Source organism: Schistocerca serialis, chromosome 8, assembly GCF_023864345.2.
Source record: "Schistocerca serialis cubense isolate TAMUIC-IGC-003099 chromosome 8, iqSchSeri2.2, whole genome shotgun sequence".
NCBI classification, from domain to species: Eukaryota; Metazoa; Arthropoda; class Insecta; order Orthoptera; family Acrididae; genus Schistocerca; species Schistocerca serialis.
In genome coordinates, this window is record NC_064645.1 from 273999482 (window position 1) to 274024897 (window position 25416).

The 25416-nt window shown below is 39.5% G+C and overlaps 1 protein-coding gene across 2 annotated transcripts in view; it reads right to left on the reverse strand.

The window, feature by feature from the left end:
* LOC126416662 (transmembrane protein 234 homolog) overlaps window positions 1-25015 on the reverse strand; it is a 37489-nt gene extending 12474 nt beyond the window's left edge. Inside the window, exons 1-4 of one of the 2 annotated variants that reach the window (XM_050084462.1) lie at window positions 24720-25015; window positions 12207-12358; window positions 11971-12037; window positions 6102-6262 (exon numbers count right to left, since the gene is read on the reverse strand). In XM_050084462.1, coding sequence (XP_049940419.1) covers window positions 6117-6262; window positions 11971-12037; window positions 12207-12358; window positions 24720-24735 — 381 coding nt within the window. In that variant the 5' untranslated portion in view covers window positions 24736-25015 and the 3' untranslated portion in view covers window positions 6102-6116. Of the gene's footprint in view, window positions 1-6101; window positions 6263-11970; window positions 12038-12206; window positions 12359-24719 lie in introns of those variants that run through there. The other variant, XM_050084461.1, reaches the window with a different exon arrangement.
* Between the last annotated feature and the right edge of the window lie 401 nt (window positions 25016-25416).

Consider the following 25416-nt stretch of genomic DNA (forward strand, 5'->3'; position numbering starts at 1 on the left):
AGGTCTTTGAACATATGTCTCAGCAACTGCACAAGAAGAAGAAAGGAGTTCAGAGGGTAGAGTAGGTATGAGGGGGGTCCCCATAAAAATCCAAAATAACATTGCCATGGGTGGAGCTCATGTAGTATGCATTTCTGCCCGTAGACGAGTATAGCACAACTCATTGCCACTTCAGTGCTGCCTATTGTTGACCTGGCTTGTTCTGTTCATCTGCAGTGATTGTTTTTGCTAGTGCTGTTTTGTTCGTGTTTTGTTTTTTATGATGGCAAATTTAAGTCAACAATGTACAGCTGTGAAATTTTGTTTTCTACTGCATAAAAATCCTGTTGAAACTGTTTTAATGTTGAAACAGCGTACCAAGACAACACTATGGGAAAAACTCAAGTGTACGAGTGGTTTGCTCAATTTAAAAATGGGAACATCTCAATTAATGATTAACCTTGTTCTGGATGTAAGTCCATCATCTGCCCGAATCAACAAAAATATTGGAAAAAATCGAGAGCTCGTGCTTACAGACTGTCAACAGACAACTGATCAATTGTCAGAGATTAGTGGTTTGTCTTGGAGCTTGGTTCAGTAAAAAAAAAAAAAGACTTGATTTATGGCAGATAGGAGACTGATTCTTTCACCACGACAATGCACCTGCATCAGAAGTCATCTCTGTTAGACAGTTTTTGGCTAAAAATGGCATGGTTCCACTGCCCCTCACACTTTACACATCTGACCTGGCACCGTGTGACTCTTTTTTTATTTCTACACGTGAAAAGAGGCATGAAAGGACACACTTTACTCGTCTGACCTGGCACCATGTGACCCTTTTTTTATTTCTACACATGAAAAGAGGCATGAAAGGACACAGTTTGTGGAAGCAGTCAAGTAAAAAGCAAGGAAGGAGCTGTCAGCTAAGATGACTATAAAAAATGTTTTGAACAGTGGAAGCACATTGGGACAAATGTATTAGTTGTAGTGGAGAGTATTTTGAAGGGGATAAGGTTGTTTAGCAAACAATTTGAAAATATATAGCTTTTAAAAATTAATTCCATTTTTTTGGGGTGCCTCCTCATAAAATACATACATAGAGAGGCAGTACACAATTAGGCCAGGGAAGGGGTGGTGTGAACAGAAGAGAGAAGGGAAAAGCTAAGGAAAGGCAGTGGGAAATAGGTTAGGAGAGGTTCAGGTCAGGGGAATTGTGAGAGGTCAGCATATGCTGGAGAGACAATTCCCACGTGTGTAGTCCACAGAAACTTGTGCTGGAAGCAAATATCCAATGGCCCCCATAGTGCTGAAATCAATTGTGTTGTGGTGCGCAGCATGTTCAACAACTGGATGGTCAAGTTGAAAGTTTGTCAAAGTTTGGCAGTGGTCATTCATGTAAGTAAACAGCTATCTAGGCCTACCTGTCATGCCCACATAGAGTTATGTACAGTAACTGCAGCAAAACTGACACAGAACATGGCTATTTCCACATGTGACTCTGCCTTTTGTGGGTAGGAAATGCCTGTGGCAGGACTATAGTAGGAGATGGTGTGTGGGTTATGGGGCAGGTCTTCCATCTGGGCGAACAACAAGGGAATGACCCACAAGGTGCAGTACTGGGAGTGAGATTGGAATTGGGATGAACACAGATATTCTGTAGGTTGGCTGGGCTGTGGAACACTAGTTGGGGTGATGTGGGTAGGATATCTCATCTCCCACAAGAACCTTCAACTTTTCCAATTCCACCTGTCCTTCACCATCTGGTCCATCATAAACATACAATCCAAGCTCAAAGCATACTTGACAGCCTCTACTCCGTTCACTAAATCCCTTTACTGTTTGACCGCAACTTCTGGAGTGCCATCGCTGCAATAGAAACGTCTGCCCTTCAACAGTTGGAACAGCATGCTACTCCTCTCCTATGCCTGCATGGTATTACCTGCAACCAAGAAAGATCCTACCAATCTGATCTAGCCCCCACTCATAGCTCCCTCACTGTGGCTTGCTGACTTACTTCCACATTCCCAAAAACTTCCTTACGCCTTCCATGAAACACAAAGCTCCCTTAACACTATTATCAACTTTTCTGCCAAAATTCTGATCCCTGCATAAGTTTGAGTACTTTCTATATACCATATTTTTAGCCCAAACCCTAAGTTCAACCATACTGGGCTCGTAAAGGATCTTCTTTCCTTTATCATTCTCTGCAGTGGATACATTTCTTCGCCATGCACCCCACTAATAACAGTCAACCAAATCTCCATACAAAACATTGTTCAATCCCTTGCTGTACTTTGATGAGTCTGACTCATGAAAACAAATGCAGGCCAAACATAAACATAACAAGTTACACATGTGAGAACAGAAGTTGGGCCAAATGTAAACATCTAGCCACACACGCACGAAAAAATGTTCTGAACAAGTGTAAATATCATGATTGCATCCCATTAGACAAAACCTTGTTAGTTATAATTGTGGTTTGGTTCTTACCATTATGAGAATTGGTCACAATTTATTAAATCTACATTATGCGTGCTAGTGGTTTTGTACCCTCATTTTTGAATAAAAATTTAATAGACCTTTACATAATGTCAAGAGTGGGGTGTTTACGCGGAAATAGTGACGAAAAATCCAGAGATAGAGACATCTTTGTACAAAAGGGAAAGTTTGCAAAGCTTTCAATTGCAGATAATGATAGTAAGAGAAAATACAATGCCTCAATCATGTGTATGATGGATCAGGCAGGAAGTGAAAAACACACCAATCATTTGGAAATATTGTGAAACTTATGGCATAAAAGCCTCTATTTCAAATCATTTAACTGAACACCCAGGATTATTAGAGTTATTTTTTATTATGCTTGATAACGAATTGTGGGAAATATTTTCCACAGAAACAAATCTCTTCACATGTCAGATAACAGACCGTGAAGGGCACAAAGCAGAAAGAGGAGGACACTTGATACCCTGTAGTTTTTGACAAAATGAAGGCCAACTATGCACTGTGCATCTTGATGGCTCAAGTCAGAAAACTAAACATCCAAACATATTAAGACCAGTAGCACAAATGTGAATATTTTTTTAAAAAACTAATGTCTCTTAAAATATTTAAACAAATTTGGAGTTTCTTATATTTTTGCAGAAATGAAACTACTGACAGTACCAACCAGTTTTGAAACATAAGATCTATTATTTGGCCTGAAAAAGTTAAAGAAATTCACATACCAGATGAAAATGTCAGATAGACAGGTTTTAATGAAAGATTAAGTACATTTAGCATACAAACAATCTACTCTTTCAAAAAGAGTGAGATTTGCATTAGAAATTCACAAACTACCAGAGGCAAGTACTGGTTATTGTTATGGTTTCAAAATATTTCCTGGCCAGGACAAAACTGATAGCAACAGCAGTATATCAGAGAATGCTTTCATTAACTTGTCAATTTTCATAGTGAATAAGGAATATACTATGTTTCTTGACAACTGGGACTTTTCTCCCAACCTGTTTTTAAAATTACACCACGAAAACATAAATGTTATCAGGACGGTATGCAAAATATGCCAAAGAATATTCAAAAACTAAGAAAGGAGAATGTTTATGAGAAAATTGTAAAAATTTGTTGGCTCTGAGATCAGAATACAAGCTTGATGTGTAAATGATATTAATGAAATAAGACACTCTAGAGAGGGTTGAACACACAGACAAACAGTTTAGAAAAAAAATGAAGCACCAATGCATCCTCGAATACAATAAGGGAATGGGCATAATAAATCATCAAGCTCAAATGTTGGCCTGTCTCCCAATCATAAGAAAATTCCTCAAAGGATACAGGAAACATTTTTGTATATATAACAGACATGGCTCTGTCCAATACGTACATTATCCATAAAACAATACACAGTCAAAGAATGGAAAAATATTTTGATTGTCAAATAAATCTAGCAGAGGCAATTTTTAAAAATGTCCAATTACTGGACTTTGTAAAATGAGGAAAACATCCACTAGGTGAAACACCTCTTCAATTCAAAGTACAATATTGTGCCCATTTCCCAAGGGGAACATATCAACCTGAAAACTAAAAAAAAAAAAAAAACACCCAATAAGGAAGTGCAAAGTTTGCGTAAAACACAAAGCATGAAGTGAAATGACTTGGGAATGATGGAGTGTAAAGCACCTTTACATCTACCATGATGTTTACAAAACTACCATACCACGCAAGACTACGGTACTAATTTTTGGAGTTGTAGGTATTTTCCTATTGGAAATTCATTAAAGCAGAGCATTTTTTCTTGTAGTTAGATTTTTTGTTGACAATATCTGTTTTTCGGAATTGTGTTATAACATACCTTCTTCAGAAGATGCCATAGAGGATTATAATTTCTATTAAATTATTGTTTATGTATAACAATATACATTCATATTTATATTTTGAAGTAATGTTTGAAAGATTTTATTAATAATATACATATTAAAAAAGGTACATTAACTGAATTAGTTCTGATGTCCACAAGAACAGTATTGCATGAAAAAAATCAGCATTTATCTACATACTAAGTATCCAGAAGTCAGCTTATATTGCAACTGTCTAGCACAGCATGTTGGCCTGTTTAGCACTTGTCATCTCCAACAGTTTGGGCATGGATTTCTTTGAACTAAATGGCACAAGGGGATGAAACAGTTCTGACTTCCCTCCAACCATGATCTTCCTTCTCTTTCATCCCTTCCTTGCAGTCATCCCTTTCTGACCTGACTTCACCTTCCTATCCTACATCTCTTCCCAGTGAGTTCAACACCACTCAAATAGAACATACAGCTATCTGTTATCTGGAAACCAATCAAGATCTTATCATCCTTCCCCACAGACCAAGACATTACCACAATGGTCATGAATCACAGTGACTATGTGACTGAGGGCCTCCATCAACTTTCCAACACCTCTGCATACAAACCTTACAGACATGATGCCATTCCAGAAGTCCAACATGATCTCCAGCAGTTCCTCAAACCCTTAGGTCTCTATCCCAAAACTTGACACCTGAATGCATTTCCTTCCTCACACCAGCAATCCCCCCCCCCCCCCCCCCCTCTTTTACTCTCAGCACCCCTGTCTTTTACATACTCCCCAAACCCAAATCCTCAGTTCTCCCTACTGGTCATCCCATTGTGGCTGGGTACAATCTGCCCACAGCAAACCTCTACCTTTGTTGACCAATACCTCCAAACTATTGTCTGTAACCTCACACCCTACATTCAAGAAACTGCTCACTTCCTTCATGCCTTTTCACAGTTTCTGTCCCGTTACTCCTAACTCCTTGTAGGTTACTGTGGGTGCAACATCCTAATACACCAACAACCCTCATGCCCATGGCTTTGCAGCCATGGAACACTACATTTTCCAGTGACAGCCTGCCTGAGACCAAACCCGTCCCTTTTTTCCTAATCCTCATAGCCAACCACATCCTGACCCACAATTATTTCACTTTTGAATTCCAAACCTATAACCAAATCAGTGATACTGTCATGGGTACTCACATGGCACCATCCTGTGTCAACTTATTTATAGACCATCTGGAGAAATCTTTCCTATCAAGTCAACACCTAAAACCCTTGACAGGTTCAGATGCACTGATGACATTTTCATGATTTGGACTCATGATGAGGACAACATTTATTCATATCCTCAGCACCAACTCCAAAACCTGCTCCACCTGATCCTTCTGAGCTGCATAAGCCATCTTTCTAAATGCCAATCTGCACTCTTAGACAACAGCTCCATGAGTACATCCTTTTACATCAAGTGCACCAACCACATACAGTACCTCCACTTTGACTGCTATCATCCACTCCATGTTGAAAAGCCTCTTCTTTACAGCTTTGACAGCCATCTGCCTTGGAAAGCCTGATTTGACAAAATATACTGACAACCTTACCAGAACCTTTATTGACAGACAATATCCTACCAGCTCAGCTGTATACAGATCTCCCTGCCATATCATCCTCTGAAACCGGTAAATCTATTAACCACCCATCGATGAACACTCCTACAAATACCCAGTATCAACTTGACCTTGAAAAGCTTAACAACCTCCTCACAAGTGCTTTGATTATGATACTTACCCAGAAATCTACTCACATCAACTAAAGCAGTGTCCCTTCACCGATCCACCTATAGACTATCCTTGTCCATCCATATTCCAACCCAGCACTCGTTGTTGTCAACCCAGATGCAAGGCGTATCCCATGCAGCCACCTGCCGCCTCCTGTAGCCCAGCAACAAGCATTTCCTACCCAGTAAAAGACAGGGCCACATGAGAAAACAGCCGTTATATGTCAGCTATGTCACAATTACTGCAAAGCATTTTCTGTAGATATGATAGGTAACCAATAGTCTAATCATATGAATGGCCACCGCCAATCTGTGGTGAGCCGCAAACTTGACCATCCAGTTGCCCAACATACTGCACACCCGTATATGAGTGACTTTCAAGCTCGGCTTCATTACACAGGCTGTTGCATTCTTCCTTCTAGCACACATTTCTCTGAACTACACACTAGGGAATTATCTCTCCAGAATACCCTATGGTCTCACAATCCTCCTGGATGACACCTCTGTTAACCCGTTTCCAACTACCTCTCTCTTTTGTCCACATCACTTCTTCTTTGTAAGATTGTGTACTTCTTCCAACATTCATCCCCCCCCCCCCCTTTCCATGAGGGGGGAGAAAGGAATGACAAGAAAAGGGAAGGGATTATTGATGTCAGCTGCATTGGGGCTTAATGTAAAATCAGCAGTGACAAGCGAAAATGTCTGCCGGATCGGCAGTTGTGTTAACCACTGTAACACCCAGACACAGTGTTTATAGCAATTGTGTGGACCAGCTTGGTATGCCTCTCGGCCGACATAAACTCCCACCAAGAGCCACCTATCCACAGTTCCTGCCGATGCCATGTCCTCCATGCTCACTAGTTTGAGATTCCTGCAGGAGGTCAGACATAATCATGCATCCACACTGAAGAAGGTGGATTCATTGCCCATCAAGGCATATCAATTATATGAATGCTTGATGTCTCTTCTTTCGGACATGGTTAATGCAACTGCCTAATAATCAGGAGATCATGGGTTCAAATCCTGGTCTGGCACACATTTATATTCATTGCTGCTGAGTCTACGTAAAGTCCCAATGCAGCTGATATCAATAATCCCTTCAATTTCCTTTCCTTTCTCCCCCCCCCCCCTCCCCGCCCCCCCCTCCAATTAAGTTGTGGATTCTGCACTGTGTCTGTTCTTTCAAACAAGTCTTCAGGACATGGACAGGGACTGTGGGTAGGTGATGCTAGGTGCAAGTGTGGGTCGGCCAAGAAGTGTGCAAAGATAGTCCACAAAATTGTGATAAACACTGTGTCTGGGTGGTGCAGTGCTTAATGCAATTGCCTAGTATATGGGAGATCCCGGGTTCGAATCCCAGTTTAACACATTTTCCTAGGTACTCACTTAAAGGTGCCGCCAATAAGGCATAGTTACAAATGAAATGCCTATATAAGTTTGTGACACCTAGAAACTGACGAACTCATGTATTGTTATTGGTTGTGGATGATTCAATATCGTCTTGACTCTTTCTTGTGGGGGCTGTGTTTCATGGGTGTTGATGGTGTGCACCACTGGTGCTCCGAAAACACACTTCACTGGATTTATAAGCAAACTGTGTGCACAAAGACAGTTGAAAAGCATGCATAAATGCTCTAAATACACTGCCCCTGATCTGGACATCACTAAAACATTATCAATATAGATAAAACAGAAATTAAGATCATGTATCACTTTGTCCATAAACCCTTGAAAAGTTTGGGCACTGTTGCATAGACCAAATAGCATCCTAGTAAATTCAAAAAGTCTGAATGGGGTACACTCAGCTGCTTTGGGGATGTCCTCTGGCATGACTGGTTTTTGATAGTAAGCTCGCAATACATCCATAGCAGAGAAGATGCATTTACCATGTATGTTGTGTGTGAAGCCCTCAATGTGGGGCATGCGGTATCAATTAGGAATAGTCTGTTTGTTGAGCTGATGATAATTGCAACAGGGGCACCATCCATTAGTTTTCTGTGGCAGGTTGTGGAGAGGCAGATACCAGTTGCTACTAGATGGTTGACAGATTCCCTGCACCAGCAAGAATGCAAAGTCCTAATTTGCTGGTTTAAACTTATACAGTTTCAAACACAGTGGTCATGCATGGATGGTGTTGTGTAGGAGTTGTTAACATGTAGCGCATCATACTGTGTTGACTGGTGCAAGTGTGGGTGACTACTGCGTAGTCTCCAGATACTGCTGAAGGAGTGCAACATATGGTGAATCACCCGTTACTGTTCATATTCCGGCACTGTTCGTATTCTGGCTCCTTAGGTTGGTTGTCGTGCCCAGAAGACTGTTGTGTTTGAGGTCTGAAGAAGTCCAAAGTATGAAAAAAGTCTGCTCCTAATATCCGATATTCTATGTCAGCGACTATGAATTGCCATTTGAATCAACATTGGAGACCAAGATTGAGAGCTAATGTTCATATGTCTGACTGGTGGAGCCAATGGCGGTAAACAGGTGACAATCGTCACGACTACCTGAGGTAGGCATTTGGTCGGGTTAACTGACACATCTGCTCCAGCGTCTGTCAAGAACCGCTATTTTGTGTATCGCTCAGAGATCTGTTGAGTCAATTGCCATCAGCAATGAGCCCTTGTCATTAAATGGCAGGTCACATTTCGTGGTCTCTGTACCAAATCATCTGTAGTACCAACATATCCTCAAGGTTGATGGCGAGCAGCTACGACTCCAAGTTGAGCTATGGTGCCGACATTAGTTGGTACTAGAATGCACATTCACAACCAGTGCTATGAGCTCTGCCAGATGTGCCTGTAGCGATGTAAATGTTGCTGTGGCGGGACTCTCTGGTTGTGGTGTAGCAGTGCCTTTCTAGCACACAGATACCTTTCGACTATACGGTTGGCTGTCAGCGTGAGTGCGTCTAAAGCTCTGGCACACACCGTAAGTATCTTTTGTGCGCCCTTGGGCTGGCGTGACATCCAGATACATCTCCGTATGTTACCAGTGACTGCATTATTTGCCAAAGTGCACAGACGACATAATAACTGCGATGGTGTTGGATCACCAAGCTCTTCTGTGTGCAGCAATTTCTCCAGTCTCTTGGTCTCTGACTGTTACAGTCATTGATTAGTGTGATTTTAATCGCTGAGTACCATTCCACGGCAGGGGAATCACCTGTTCATATTCCGGCGCTATTCATATTCTGGCTGCTTAGGACATCCTTTGCTTTGCTGGCCATCTTTTCATTTAGTGCCGCAATGACGTAGTTGTACTTCTTCTCATCGGCAGTGACATGTGCCAACACAAACTGGCTCTCCAACTGAGCAAGCCAAAGTATTGGGCTTTGTTACCAAAAGGGAGACGGTTTCGTGGATACATGGCTGACTGCTGAGATCAATGGCATCTCACTTGTGGCTGCTAGTTCTGACACAAGTATAGTCTAGGCTCCTCTGTAAGTTGCATGAGAACTTCACAGCATGGCTGGCATCGTTGTCTCATGTGTACATTGTGGTACAAAAGGTTTACATGTATGCTGTTGCCGACACAGTCATTTAACTCACTAAGCAGCGTGATAATGTGGTTGTCACCATTAAATGTTTGGTATTTGACAAGATTTGTGTCAACATTTACAAAGCACAACTACAGAGACAATGCATAAAATACATCTCTGGTTACATATGATGACCAAAAGTAAATAAAAAGAGTAAACAACACTATGACTACATAACGTCTCATAAACTTCTTTGACAAGCAGCACTTTGCAGCAAGATAATTTGCCACTACCGCTACAGATAGACTGCTACTCCTCATATAGAGGAGAAGTTAAGTAGCAGAAAGGCACAACGAAAAGACTGCTGTATGTTTAAGCTTTTGGCCAAAAGGCCTTCTCCTAATGTAGAAAACACTCATGACTGCTGTTTCTGACCACTGAGACCAGACCCATTGGTCAGAGGTAGTGGTCATATATATATATATATATATATATATATATATATATATATATATATATATATATATATATGTGTGTGTGTGTGTGTGTGTGTGTGAGGGGGAGGGGGGGGGGGGGAGGGGGGGGAGAGAGAGAGAGAGAGAGTTGTGCTTGCGTCAATGTATTTATTTATTTTTTTACTTTTTATTTATTTAATTATTTATTTTAGAAGAATGCCTTTTGGCAGCTCAACTGTATGCTTTCTGTTGTGGCTGTCTGCGGCTCAACATCTCCATATGGTGAGTAGCAACCAACCCTTTTCATAATATTAATGTTTACTCTCTCCAACTTTTTGGTAGCTTGTTGGGTCACTCCAGTTAATATGTACAAATGTTCCAAAACTATACATAATCTTTTTTAAGTGCTCTGAAGTAATATGGTATAAAAAACTGCATGATTCCTAATGACATCTCCTTCATGCAATGTGCTTAATGTCTCAGAGTTTTGAGGCAGCTAAGAAAGATAAGTTGCACCATTCAATTTTCATTCTTATTGACTCAATACATGGTTTCCATTTCCAAAAACTTATATTAAAAAGTGACCAGCTGAAAACGTTTCATCTTATATTGGCAGTAGTACAGAATAAGCATGTCGCACATGTACTTATCAACTTTTCCCATACAATTTTTTTACTGTGATAATTCTATAAAGCATACTTCCCTGAATGTTGACCAGTGTATCTTTTTGGGCATATATTTTAAAATCCTGTATTTGCAGTTACAATGTACACTGCCCATCAGTTGTTGAAGGCAGATGACACAATTTGACCTCACTGGTTTTCTGGCAGTGACTGATTAATAAGGTACTTTAGAATATTCAGCCAAGTTGTTGATTCCATTTTTCTGCAAGACATTCGACAGCTGAACAAGTTGTCTTCTTCAGATGCTGCAAGCTGTGTTAAAGAGGTTACTAACTGCCTGGACTTTAGTCAGACTTTTTAAATCTTTCTTCACCCACTCATAAGAGCTGTTATCCCAGTAGGCTGGGAGTGGGGTAGATGGGTTCCCAGTCGAGAATATCTGGGAGGGGATTTCCAGTTGATGTATTTGCCTCATAACCAAGGGAAACCTCCCAAAAACTTGTGTGTGCATGTGCATGTGCATATCAAAGCTGCTATTTATAGTCCATTTTGACTCTTAGTGTCCACTTCCCCCCTTGATGCTCATGTTTTTTAAGAGCTTACAGTGACATTCAGTGAAGCACACATTCTCTTAGTATTTTCTAGGTCTGGTGGATGAGACACACAGTGAGATTTTGATAAACTAAATGCAGGATCCAGAGTCCTGGTTGAATTTAAAATTCCATCCTGGTTTATTATGTTTTTCATCTTTTTTTCAAGAGAATCTTTAGTTACAGTGTCTCAGAAGCTTGGAATTTGCACCCTGACTCTACTCTCATTACATTTCATTTCACGATTATTGTTCACATAAAATATGATGCAACCAGTAACAAGATGCAAACACCAAGTTTCTCAGACAGCCTAGTTAATGCGTCTACCAAAATAAAGATGTTCAAAAACCTAATAAACCAAGATGGAGATTTCAGTTTAAGCAAGACCTTAGATCCAGCACTGGAGATATTGAGAATTCAGCAGTCATCTCAGCCATCAAAGCAATAGAGGACATACCAGGGGCTGGGAGTTGAACTAATCTACAAACACCATTGCAACACCGACTATACTTCATGGATGGCTGGAGTTCAGGCATGAGTACACATGGCAAAACAGCATCAGTGATCAATATATCATGCTGGAAAATTAATGCAATCAATGCCTTGGCTGAACAACGAAAAGCACGCCATCAGAATGTTATTTTCTTTACAAAAATCATGGATTATAATACGCGTTTTAAGTCATATGAAGTTCACAGATTATTCACAGAATATGGTAAATAAGGTAAAAATATAGTCACCTGTATTTTGAAGAGCCAAAAAGTAAAACAGTGAACCACTCTGGTTTAAAAGGAAAGGTGTCATGTACTGTAAAAGATGTAAATTGAATTTACAGACAGCTATACATGATGATTACAGCTTATAAATCAGAAGCAAGAATAACATGAATTGCTTGTATTAAAAAAAAAATACTAGTTGCTGAATATGTAGAAGACTATGAATGTCAAAGAAAAACAATCCATAGTAGTATACAAACCTTCCAATTACTCAATAGGAATTTAACTTCTTTAAAAAACTTTTTGGTAGAAGATTTTTCACTAATGTCCTCTACCCCTGAACTTCCTTTTTTGATGAATGGATTAGTGCAGCCCCATAGAATAGCCGCAACCACAAGGCTCATTACAGATGCTGCAAACAGAAATAGTAATTTGATACAATGTGAACGCTTTTTATTGCATAAGCGGTCATATCGTAACAAGTCTGTTTGATGTACAGCATAATATTGTGTGCTATTACAATCATTTGTTTATATCCAATGGTTCTGCAGTGAGCAATTGACTAAGGAAATAAATCAATGAATCAAAGTAGCACTGATACAGTGACTGTACACATCATGTTAGTTATCAGTCATTAAGATTGGATTTTGTCATACATTTAACACAATGCCACTCTTCTATCACAGTGTTTCTTAATGATTAGGGACAAAAGTCTTATGCTACACATAAGAAAGCTAGATTATAGACAATGTCCAAAATCAGCAAAGAGATTCTGGAAACATAGTGGCACTGGTAGCTTCAGTGTTGACAACTCCAATAGTTTCAACACTTATACAGACCATGGGAAAAATCATACAATTTCAGACTGACAAAGGACATAATTTGCAAGCTATGGCTAGGGAGGGAAAGCCTGGAGAATGGACAAAAAGTTTTACATGCTAAAAAGTAGTTATGGAAGGGGAATACAAAGCCTGGTGCAGTTACTAAGTAGCTTGTGTTTCTAAGACAAGTGAAGAGATCAGCTATGCTACCTATGAGGTAGGGGAATATTTTGGAGAAGAAAATTATTTTCAACTCTTGGGGTGCAGGAAGCAGCTTGCATTGCAACTTCTATTAGGCTGTAGAGTTGGTTACCAGGCAGACTCCTTGCACTGGTGTGCAGATTATTATTCAAGTAGTACAGTAAATTGTACATGAACCTTTAAAGGGCAAATGTTTAAGCAGAGCTGCGACAATCACTAAAGAGAGGGAGACATTCACACATGGGCATGATTCATGGATCATCTCTCCCTCAGTATTATCATATTTAGTGTGGTCATTTAGAAAATGCTCCTGGTATGCACAACTTATTGACTGAAGCAGTTGTCTCACTAAATCAACATTCATAGAATCCCAATGATTTCCAGTGTTTTTGGTAGGAATCTTTCATGTAAATTACTTCAAAAGAGGGAGCTGTTTTTATTATAGGGTCCAGTCACATTAGTGTGACCACTGTCTGCATCTGACATCAACATGCAGTAAACACTCACTGCGGGCAGGTCGTAGCACTAGCAGTGGAGGATGTATAAAGTGTGAGTGTGTGTGTGTGGGGGGGGGGGGGGCATGAAAAACAGTGCAGTTGCTTTTGTAATGTGGAAACAGAGTGATTTATTTGATGTTTAAAAGGTTAAGATCATTGGCTTTCACAACAAGGGTGGAAGCATTTCTGACATGGCTACATTTGTAGCCTTTCACATCCCACTGTAGTTGATGTATACTGTGCATGGAAAACTAGCGCTATCCAAAACACTTGCCAAGACAACTGTGGTGCGCCATGGGCCATAGATGACAGGGGTGAACTATGGCTATGGAGATGTGTACGGGTGAATAGACATGCAAATGTTGAGCAACTGACTGGCCAGTTGAACCAAGGGGCCACCAACAGTGTCTCCTCAACATATGTTCAGTGAATGTTGCTGTGATTGGGCCTCCACAGCAGGCACCTGGTTCATGCACCCATGCTGACTCCTGTTCATCAGCAATGAAGGATGGAATTTGCACACCAATACTGCAGCACTGAGTGGTGTCAAGTGGCTTTCTCACATGAATCAAATTTTATGCTCCATTGGACAAATGGTCGTTTGCCTGTACGGCCCTGCAACAGTAATCAGAAGGGTCCAGGCCAGAGGAGGGAACATTATGGACTGGGGTACGTTTGCGTGGCATTCTCAGGGTGAGCTCATCATTCTGAAAAGGACAGTGGATGAGCACAAGGACTCGTCTATCCTTAGGGATCATGTCCAAACCTAAATCAGTTTTTTTTTTTTTTTCCTATGGCCCATTGCATTGTAATTGACAATGTCACTGCATTAGCATAGACACATTTAGGGGTCATCTACTGCAGAGCCCCATGTTCAACAATGTGTGCTGCATGATGTGCTCTGAAACACTAGTGCCTGCACCAGCACTGTACGCTTGTCATCAGATCTGCCACAGATCGCCACTTCTCTTGCTTTGCGGAGTGGGCGAGCTTCTGACTGCCACATTCTCTGATGAAGTAAGGACATCTGACTCCTTGTTCTTTGCTTGTGGATTCAGTGCCTTTCAACCACTTGCTACAAATGCTCAGGATAGTAGCATGCAAACAACTTCACCATTTCTGACAAGCTCGTTCCCTGGCGCTGGGCTATAATAATCTGCTTTTGTTAAAATCACTAATGTCAGTGTGTTTCCCATTTGAAGCCCTTATCATCAATATAATTATTCCCTGTTTGTCTCTGGTCCATTTATATACTTCCCTTACAGTGTCAAATGCCGACGACAACACCAGGTGGCATTCAATTTTGTGCTAGTCAGTGGTTATAATGATTTAACTAGTCACTGTAGGTCAATAATGATGGTGAAGAGCAACTGCACCGGATTATTTGCTCTAATAATAAGCAGGGGCTTTCATAATTGCTAAAATTAGTTTTTGTAGTTTTCTGTATTTTTTCTCCTTCGAAGGAGGGGGCACATCAGTGGTTCTGAAGTGCCCTTAATGCCTAAACATAATACTTGTGTGAACTGGGTTGGTGTCATCTATGAACGTGGATTCCTGGTTAGTGAACAGCATCTCTGCAATAGAAGGAACTTATTCACCTAGAATATCCAGAAAATCCTTGACTATTGTTGGTCCTTAAAGAGTATTTGGAGAGTTATTATGGTTATTAAGACACATGAACAGCAGGATTCAAGTCTTCATCCAGCAATAAAGATTTTTTATCTGCTATCTCTAAAACATTTCTAATGCAAGCCTGGATGTTTCCCTCACTAAGATTGTGACGAATATTCTCATAAATTCTTTTCCAACCTGAACATATATTCGTCTTCTAATAACTGTGGACTCAACAAAATGTTAATCCCTCTAGTTCCCCCTCCTTCATTACATTAAGTAGCTACAGGACCACGATAATACTATGAAACTGTAATCTGTACCATAACAGAGCAATATCCACAATGAACAGTGGAAATGAAATTTCATGTGGCTAGGGCCTCCTATTGGGCAGACTGGTCATCTGGTGTAAGTCTTTTGGACTGACGCCACTTCAGCGAGTTGCGTGTCAATGGGGATGATATGATGAGTTAGACAACACAACACTCAGTCCATGAGTCGACAAAATCTCCGAGCCAGCCAGGAATCGAACCCTGGCCTCTTTGCGTAGCATTCGGCCGTGCTGACCACTCAGCTATCAAGGCGGACACAATGAATAGTGCAAAGTACCATAGACGGAAGTGTTTGGGTGTCCACTGTTCATACATTCAACTTCTTGCTGAAAACAATGCAAAGGATGAGGCATTGGACCATATTACGCTTTTCCAACCAGAAGAGTTCCATGTTGCAACTTCTTTCTGGCATCTGAGTTTTTACAGAATGGCCTTTATTGTGATCTTAGCCTTGGTGTCCGTATCCAGCAGCAGTAATCCACTCTGTGTACTTCTCATTTACTATAATAAAAAAATATATGTTTTGAGATGCTGACTCAGTTCAAACACCATTATCTTAAAGTTCATTAGTATAAGTACTTTCGATTTTGGTGTTCTCGTCATACACCTCCTATGTTAAAATTACCTCAGATCTCATTGCTCTTGATACAAGTAAAATACTGGTAATCATAGATACAACTGCAGCAACTTAATGCACTCGAACAAAACATCTTAATGAAAATTCATGTGTCTTTGCCAGTTTACCTCATCTACACCTCACCAACTGCACAAAGAAATAGAACTACTATATCATCATATGGCATGAAGGCACTGCACTCTAGAATATAGGAAATTGTCCTTTCCCATAACCATATGTTTAAACGTCCTTGTTTTGTTTGTTGTTGTCTTCAGTCCTGAGACTGGTTTGATGCAGCTCTCCATGCTACTCTATCCTGTGCAAGCTTCTTCATCTCCCAGTACTTACTGCATCCTACATCCTTCTGAATCAGCTTAGTGTATTCATCTCCTGGTCTCCCTCTACGATTTTTACCCTCCACGCTGCCCTCCAATGCTAAATTTGTGATCCCTTGATGCCTCAGAACATGTCCTACCAACCGATCCCTTCTTCTAGTCAAGATTTGCCACAAATTATTCTCCTCCCCAATTCTATTCAGTACCTCCTCATTAGCTACCTGAACTACCCAACTAATCTTCAGCATTCTTCTGTAGCACCACATTTCGAAAGCTTCTATTCTCTTCTTTTCTAAACTACGAGGGCGGTTCAGAAAGTAACCTCCGATTGGTCACAGTGCGGGTTGTGGGGGGAGTAGCGACGCCATCTGTGCGTTCCCGCACTCAACAGGTCAGTCGGCATCAAGCCGTGGTCGAGTGAACGTCGTACCTGCGCTAGTTAATTTTTGTGGCAGTTTGAAATGTGTGCTGCAATAGAAAACCCCGCCAAATGTGAAGTGCGTGCTGTCATAAGGTTTTTTACAGCCAAAGGATATTCTGCAGCAGCTATTCATCGTGAGCTTTGTGCCATGTATGGACCAAGAGTTATGAGTGAAGGAGTTGTCCGTGAATGGGTACGTTTATTTAAAAGTGGGCGAGAAAACGTTCATGATAAAGAGAGGAGTGGTAGACCATCATTGGTGACTGACGAACTCGTTCAGACAGTTGATGCAAAAGTTCGTGAAAATCGACGTTTCTCAATGTCGGAGTTGTCTACTGGTTTTCCACAGATTTCTAAGACTCTCTTGTACGAGATAGTGACAGCAAGATTGGGTTACCGTAAGTTCTGTGCACGATGGGTGCCCAAAATTCTTACTGACCACCACAAAACTCAAAGAATGGCCTCTGCATTAGACTTTCTGTCACGTTATGAGGACGAAGGAGAACCATTGTTAAACAGAATCGTGACCGGTGACGAAACCTGGATTAAGTACGTGAACCCTGAGACAAAAGAACAATCAAAGATGTGGGCACATTCAAATTCGCCTACCAAACCAAGAAAAGCCTCGCAAGATTTTTCTGCCAGAAAACTGATGGCAACGGTGTTTTGTGATGCCAAAGGGGTGTTGTTGGTTGAATTCATGGAACGTGGTACGACCATTAATCAAGACGTGTACTGTGAAACAATAAAAAAGTTACGACGGGCTATACAGAACAAACGCCGTGGTATGCTGACTTCCGGTATCGTTTTTTTGCACAATAATGCCCGTCCTCACTCTGCTCGCAGAACAACGGCCGTTCTTGAGTCCTTCAAGTGGGACGTTATCAACCATCCACCTTACAGCCCTGACCTGGCGCCAAGTGATTATCACCTCTTCATGCATTTGAAGAAATGGCTCGGGTCACAGCGGTTTGATGACGACGAAGAGCTCAAAGATGCGGTCACAGGCTGACTCCAGGCACAAGCGGGTGATTTTTATGCAGAAGGAATTTCAAAGCTTGTGAAGAGGTACGATAAGTGCCTCAATCGCTATGGAGACTATGTAGAAAAATAGTGCAAAGATGTAGTTGTAAGATGTATATATTAAAATATTTTTATTTAACTTGGTGTATTTTTTTAAATCAATCGGAGGTTACTTTCTGAACGGCCCTCGTATTTATTGTCCACGTTTCACATCCATACGTGCCTACACTCCATACAAATACTTTAAGAAAAGGCTTCCTGACACTTAAATCTATACTCGATGTTAACGAATTTCTCTTCGTCAGAAACACTTTTCTTGTCATTGCCACTCTACATTTTGTATCCTCCCTACTTTGACAATCCTCAGTTACTTTTCTCTCTAAATAGAAAAACATCATCTACTACTTTAAGTGTCTTATTTACGAATCTATAATCTATTTCCCCTCTGCATCACCAGATTTAATTAGACTACATTCCATTCTCCTCGTTTTGCTTTCGTTGATGTTAATCTTATATCCTCTTCCCACTGCATCACCAGATTTAATTAGACTACATTCCATTCTCCTCGTTTTGCTTTTGTTGATGTTCATCTTATATCCTCCTCTCAAGACACTGTCCATTCCGTTCAGCTGCTCTTCCAGGTCCTTTGCTGTCTCTGGAAGAATTACAATGTCATCAGCAAACCCCAAAGTTTTTCTTATCCATGGATTTTAATTCCTACTCCAAATTTTTCTTTTTTTTTTCCTTTACTGCTTGCTCAAAGTACAGATTGAATAACATCAAGGATAGTCTACAATCCTGTCTCACTCCCTTCCCAACCACTGCTTCCCTTCGGTGCCCCACGACTTGTATAACTGCCATCTGGTTTCTATACAAAATGTAAATAGCCTTTTGCTCCCTGTGTTTTACCCCTGCCACCTTCAGAATTTGAAAGAGAGTATTCCAGTCAACATTGTCAAAAGCTTTCTCTAAGTCTACAAATGCTAGAAATGTAGGTTTGCCTTTCCTTAATCTATTTTCTAAGATAAGTCGTAGGGTCAGTATTGCCTCACGTGTTCCAACATTTCTGCGGAATCCGAACTAATCTCCGCCAAGGTCGGCTTCTACCAGTTTTTCCATTCGTCTGTAAAGAATATGCATTAGTATTTTACAGCTGTGACTTATTAAACTGATAGTTCGGTAATTTTGACATCTGTCAACACCTGCTTTCTGGGATTGGAATTATTATATTCTTCTTGAAGTCTGAGGGTGTTTCGCGTGTCTTATACATCTTGCTCACCAGATGGTAGAGTTTCGTCAGGACTGGCTCTCCCAAGGCCGTCACTAGCTCCAATGGAATGTTGTCTAATCCCGGGGCCTTGTTTCGACTCAGGTCTTTCAGTGCTCTGTCAAACTCTTCACGCAGTATTGTATCTCCCATTTCATCTTCTTCTACATCCTCTTCCATTTCCATAATATTGTCCTCGAGCACATCACCTTTGTATAGACCTTCTATATACTCCTTCCACCTTTCTGCTTTCCCTTCTTGGCTTAGAACTGGGTTTCCATCTGAGCTCTTGATATTCATACAGGTGGCTCTCTTTTCTCCAAAGGTCTCTTTAATTTTCCTGTAGGCAGTATCTATCTTACCCCTAGTGAGATAAGCCTCTACATCCTTACATTTGTCCTCTAGCCATCCCTGCTTAGCCATTTTGCACTTCCTGTCGATCTCATTTTTGAGACTTTGTATTCCCTTTTGCCTGCTTCATTTACTGCGTTTTTATATTTTCTCCTTTCATCAATTAAATTCAATATTTCTTCTGTTACCCAAGGATTTCTACTAGCCCTCGTCTTTTTACCTACTTGATCCTCTGCTACCTTCACTACTTCATCCCTCAGAGCTACCCATTCTTCTTCTACTGTATTTCTTTCCCGCATTCCTGTCAATTGTTCCCTTATGCTCTCCCTGAAACTCTGTACAACCTCTGGTTTAGTCAGTTTATCCAGGTCCCATCTCCTTAAATTCCCACCTTTTTGCAGTTTCTTCAGTTTTAATCTACAGTTCATAACCAATAGATTCCTTACGTCTAACATATTGTATGCTGATAATTGCAGGTCTATGGGTGTCACAAAATTAAAATTTAATTACCTATAATTCTGAAACTGTTAAATTCATTATCTGATAACTACAAGTACATATAAAGAATGCTGTCATTGTTTGACTTTTACAGATTACTTACTGGAAGGGATTGATAAATTTTAACAGTTAATATTTTGATAACCACATTGGAAAACAAACTTACTGCTGAAAACATGAGCTCTTTACATGCTTACGGTATTCATTCTTTTTTGTGTGTATCGAATATTTTATGATGAGACTAATCTTCTGACTCAACCATTTTCTCATAGTTACTTAGGGTCATTGACTCTTGGTGCTTATCAGTTATATTTTAGATATGTGCCTTCGGAATGATGGAAACAGATGTTAGCATCATGCATGTTGGTAGGTACTGAGATGTTTCTTCAAAGTTTGAAGGGGAGTATGTGTATAAATTCAGATGCTCCTCTGTAATGATCTGAAATTAACTTGCTTTTCTTGAAGTATATCTCCCCTCTCGATATCTTGTTTCTTCTCTTGATAGGCTTCATTTCCTTAGCAGTTTGGTCTGCGCTGAAAATTTAATCACGCTTATCTGTTTCCAAAAAACTACTACATAACATACACAACTCTTCTAAGGGGGGGGGGGGGTATATATTGTTTCAGATCATAAAATATTGAAACATCACTTTGTAGTAATAATTCGGCAATTAAATCTATCAATACAGATTGTTTGACAGTTCACAGCAGACTACCTCGTCTGCTCTTTCCTTCACAACATAGCAGATTGTCACCAGGTGCACTATTCCATGTAGTGCAGTGCATCTCCGAGGCCAGAAGGCAACTTCATGGAGTTATCACCAAACCAGCAGGTGCCGCAAATAGTGACTGAATTGCCAGTGTTGCCTGATCTTGTAGAAATGCTGCAGCCATCATCACTCAATTACATGCACAGACAATATGAAATCCCCATAGAATATTTATGTCCAAACTCACTAAATCCACTAACTGTATGTTTGTTGATCGTCATTTGTTATCATTATAAACAGTCAATACATCACATTGCCACTACGCTACATAAACAGTCAAATTCACTAGATGTTACTCAACGAAAATGTGGGTGATAACAGTGGCTGGAAGCTATTACATACTCAAATTCAAAGTGCATAATGAACATCAGGTAGTGTAATACTTGGCGACTTAAATAATTTTGTGTGCATAACCGGAGAATAATGCTCACTTGTCTCATTTTCTCTAGATCCTAGTATAAATAACTTTCAAGCATGTGCAACAAGTTAAGAAATACATTGGTGTAGTGAAGCAGTTTTAATAGAATGTTTCTGTATATCGCGCTAGCTATTAACTGGTAGTAATGATGGTAAGTGTTATGAAGAATCCGAAGTTAAAGTTGGTCCCATACTCAGTGTTAAGTTTAAATGACAGAACCAAATTGCTCTCCTGCTTTCTGCCAAGGACATAGAGAGATATATTGCCCGTCTCTTGCTCCAACTGGTTAACAAAATTCCAAATGTGATTTCATACTGTGTGCATTAGTGCAGTAATTGTTAGTGCCATGTAGTGTTGATTCAAATGTGTATAGAATGTAAGGCATGAAGAAATTGAAAGCTCGCTGCTGTTGCACACCTCACTCTTCCCAAGTAGTTTTAGGATGCAGCCACCATACCTAACATCCCCGTCTGACAGTCTGAATACCATCACTTTTCACTGCTCCATTAATCACTGTGGAAGTCCTTGGGAGTTAAATATGGACAATGGTCCAATGCCTGATAATATGGATATGTAATTCATAACCTCTCCTCCAGTTTCTGATGATGAATATTTCTTCTACCTCCAAAACTCAGACCAGTTACCTTCAAGTTAAGAGTTGTCAACTATTGTGTCTCAGCATCCTCATCTGCAGAGCCACAGGGTGTGACATTAAACATAGGAATTTTCTTTTCTCTCTTTATGCTAAATGATCAATTGTATATACCTTTTAATCATCAATTACATCCCAAAGTTGCTATTTGAAAAATAATAGAATCCTAAAATATTTTTCCATGTCAGGATGAATATGAAACAATAATTTATAAAAGTGGGTGATACTACATACTATTAATGTTTTCTAAGTGACTCCTTGGCTGCTTTATTTCCTACCTTATGTCTGTTAGCAACTTGTTCCAAGAGTTCTGCATCAGTATACAGATCCCACTGTGGATTCTAGACAAGGTTGTGTATACATGACTGGCAACCTCGTATGTACAGTATTCATACACTGAGTACTGAGAATTACATGGCAACTCATCTGTTATGGTTTTGATTATTAGATACAAATTATATGAAAGAGCAACACTAGTGTCATTGAAGTGGAATTTCATATTACTCTGAGAGGCATTGGCATGCTCTCTTGTATTCACTGGTGCACACAGTAATCACTGATGATGGTGAATAAAGTACTTATTCAATTCTGATATATTAATGTACAGACTATTAGTATATAAAACAAGGAGTGATATCCCACATAACATGCTAACATTTTCCTCTTCTGTGCAGAACTGCCATAAAGTGCTCTGTGAGAAATGAAACTAGGCCTGTGTTTAATTGGTTTTCATTGTTCTGTCATCTAGAGATACTAAGGAATTTAAAACATCAGGTGTGTCGGCACTTGCCTCTCTTGTATGGTTCTGGAACTGTCAAAAGTATTTTAAAAACTTGCAAGCTAAGGCATCTGTAATTCGCAGACATACTTTAAAAGGATAAAATCATATTTCAGCAGTAACAGAAGGCAGGATATGACAACAGAATCTTGATGCAGATCTGAAATCAGGCATATTAAGTATGGTGTACGTCAAGGATCTGTACTTCGCCCACTCTCTTTACCTATTTGTAAACAATATTCAAGGTAAGAAGGATATAAAAAGTATTGAATGCTTCTAACATGAAACTAGTGAATATTGAAGAAAATCTGGAAACATGAGAAAGAATTGCTTTCACGCTAGCAAATAATACAGCACAGTGGCCCATACAGAAATATTTAACAATAAATCTAAAAAAGACAATGTTCATGGTGCTCACACACTGAGAAAAGGAAGATCACATAGGTACACTCATATATGAAACAAGACTGGAAGAAGTTAACTCGATAAAAGATTTTTGGGAATTACATCCACCAGTAAGCTTCAATGGAGATAACTTATGGACAATGTCTGTTGCAAATTAAACACCATTAATACTTATTATGAAACAACTAGCAGATTACGCTAACAAAAAACTTCTACGTACAGAGTACCATGCATTATTTGAACCACACTTACAGTTTGGAATTACTGTTCGGGGAAACTCCTTCAGCAATAACACAAAAAGAATTTCTGTATTGCAGGCAAAAGGCCATTAGAAACATTTTCAATAAAACAACAAATCTATAATTCATGTAGGACTGCATTCTGTAATCTAAAAATGACTTTTCCACCTATGTACATACACGAAACAATGATTTTATTCACGAATGGCAGTACATTACTAGAAAGAAATGCAGATGGTCATTCATAACATATAAACGCCACCTGAGAACTCCTGCTTGGTCTTGGCGTTTCTTGATCACTAAGAAAGCCAAGCAGATCAAAATACCATAACGTTGGCTGGTATACTTGATCTATTCCTACACCAGATCTAGATTTCTGAACTTTGGATAACTCATTTCGAGCATTGTATGCTGCAGTATTTTTGTCTCGGTCACTATATTCTTTACTTTTAATCTAAGACTGGTAAAGCATCATCTCAAGTCTACAGTACAGCATAAGCAAAAGGATATTAAAAAACTTCTACACAATTCAGCATCATCATGTAAACGAATTATTTAGTGGAGGAAGAATTTAACAGTGTGAAGTGAGGAATGCTATTATTACTGGTATGTATGTATTGTAATCAATTGAAAATATTGTAGTATGATGTAGGCCCTACGTAAATAGACCTTACGTGTAGTAGGCCATGTTGTTTCATATTGTAATATGTAGGCTAATGTTTTTAAGATTTTATGTTAAGCTGACCTGTATCACAGACATACAAATTGTACATAATGAAATTGCATAAAAATCAACAAATCTTTCTCTCTCGGGCGCATGGGCATTTGATGTTTGTTTGTCAGTATGTAATATGCATTTTTATACCTGTAAAGAAGTGAAGAGTATGCCGTGAGAATTTTGTGTACAGCTATCTGATGCTGCATTATTATGGATTTATTATTTACTAATGCTAGAAGCATTCTACTCTATAATAATCACAATCCAACAACGCAGTATTTTCATTGTGAGATGTTATGAGTTTCAGTATTAAAAGTATTCAGTTGTAAACAAAAGGAGATTTCAACAGCATAATTCTTTCTATTTTATTACAATGTAACTTTATTACTAAGACCACTACTATATAATGTACACATTAATAATTAAATATGAGTGATACCGCATTTATTATTACAAATAATCGGAGCATTCGTAAGTATAAAGTACGCGGTGTATACAAGTCGTGCACCAAAACATCAGAATATTTCTCAGTTGTCTGTCACTATTCAGAAAAATTTCTGAAACACGGGTTTGGCAAAAGTGGCATTTAAAGTGCCTTGATGGCGAGTTCTGAAGGGGACGCTACCACATAAATTGCATTCTTTTATTAAAAGAAGGCAGTAACGCATAACTAAACTGTCTGCAAACACTAAACACAAGATATTTCTACATTTCGCCAAGGCAGCACAGAACAACAAAACCCTCTGCAGTACGAGTGACGACTGTGTGAAATACACAACCTTCTGTAAACAAAACAAAAAAAAAAAGATATGTCACTCACATGTTGTCCCACCCATTTTGCGATGTTAGAAATGGTAACTGCTATCCAAACAAAACAACCATTGTAGCCCGTTCTTACAATGTGTGAACTGTGAAATTAATTGGTAAGTGCTAATAGTAATCTGAACACTGCGATATCAAAGGAAAAATCAAGTCAATTTGTAGCCTAAAATTATCATCTCAGAAACTTATTTCAAAATACGCAGATAATAAAAAACGACTTTCCCTTCGATAGGCTCTTAATTGTGGACTGGACTGCGAAGAACAGAAAATCCTTGAAGTTCCCTCATCGTTTAAGCAAACTGTTACGCATCCCTTATTTGCCTGGCAGTTGGTGCTGCGTTTATTATGATGAAAAGGTGAGAGAAGAAGAAAACATAAAGGCGACTGTGGGTTTTTAAAAAAAAAAAAAAAAAAAAAAAAAAAAAAAAAAAAAAAAAAAAAAAAAAAAACCAGAAATACCGGGTGATCAAAAAGTCAGTATAAATTTAAAAACTGAATAAATCACGGAATAATGTAGACAGAGAGATACAAACTGACGCACATGACATGGGTTTTTATTACAACCAAAAAAATACAAAAGTTCAAAAAATGTCCGACAGATGACCCTTCATCTGATCAGAATAGCAATAATTAGCACAACAAAGTAAGACAAAGCAAAGATGATGTTCTTTACAGGAAATGCTCAATATGTCCAC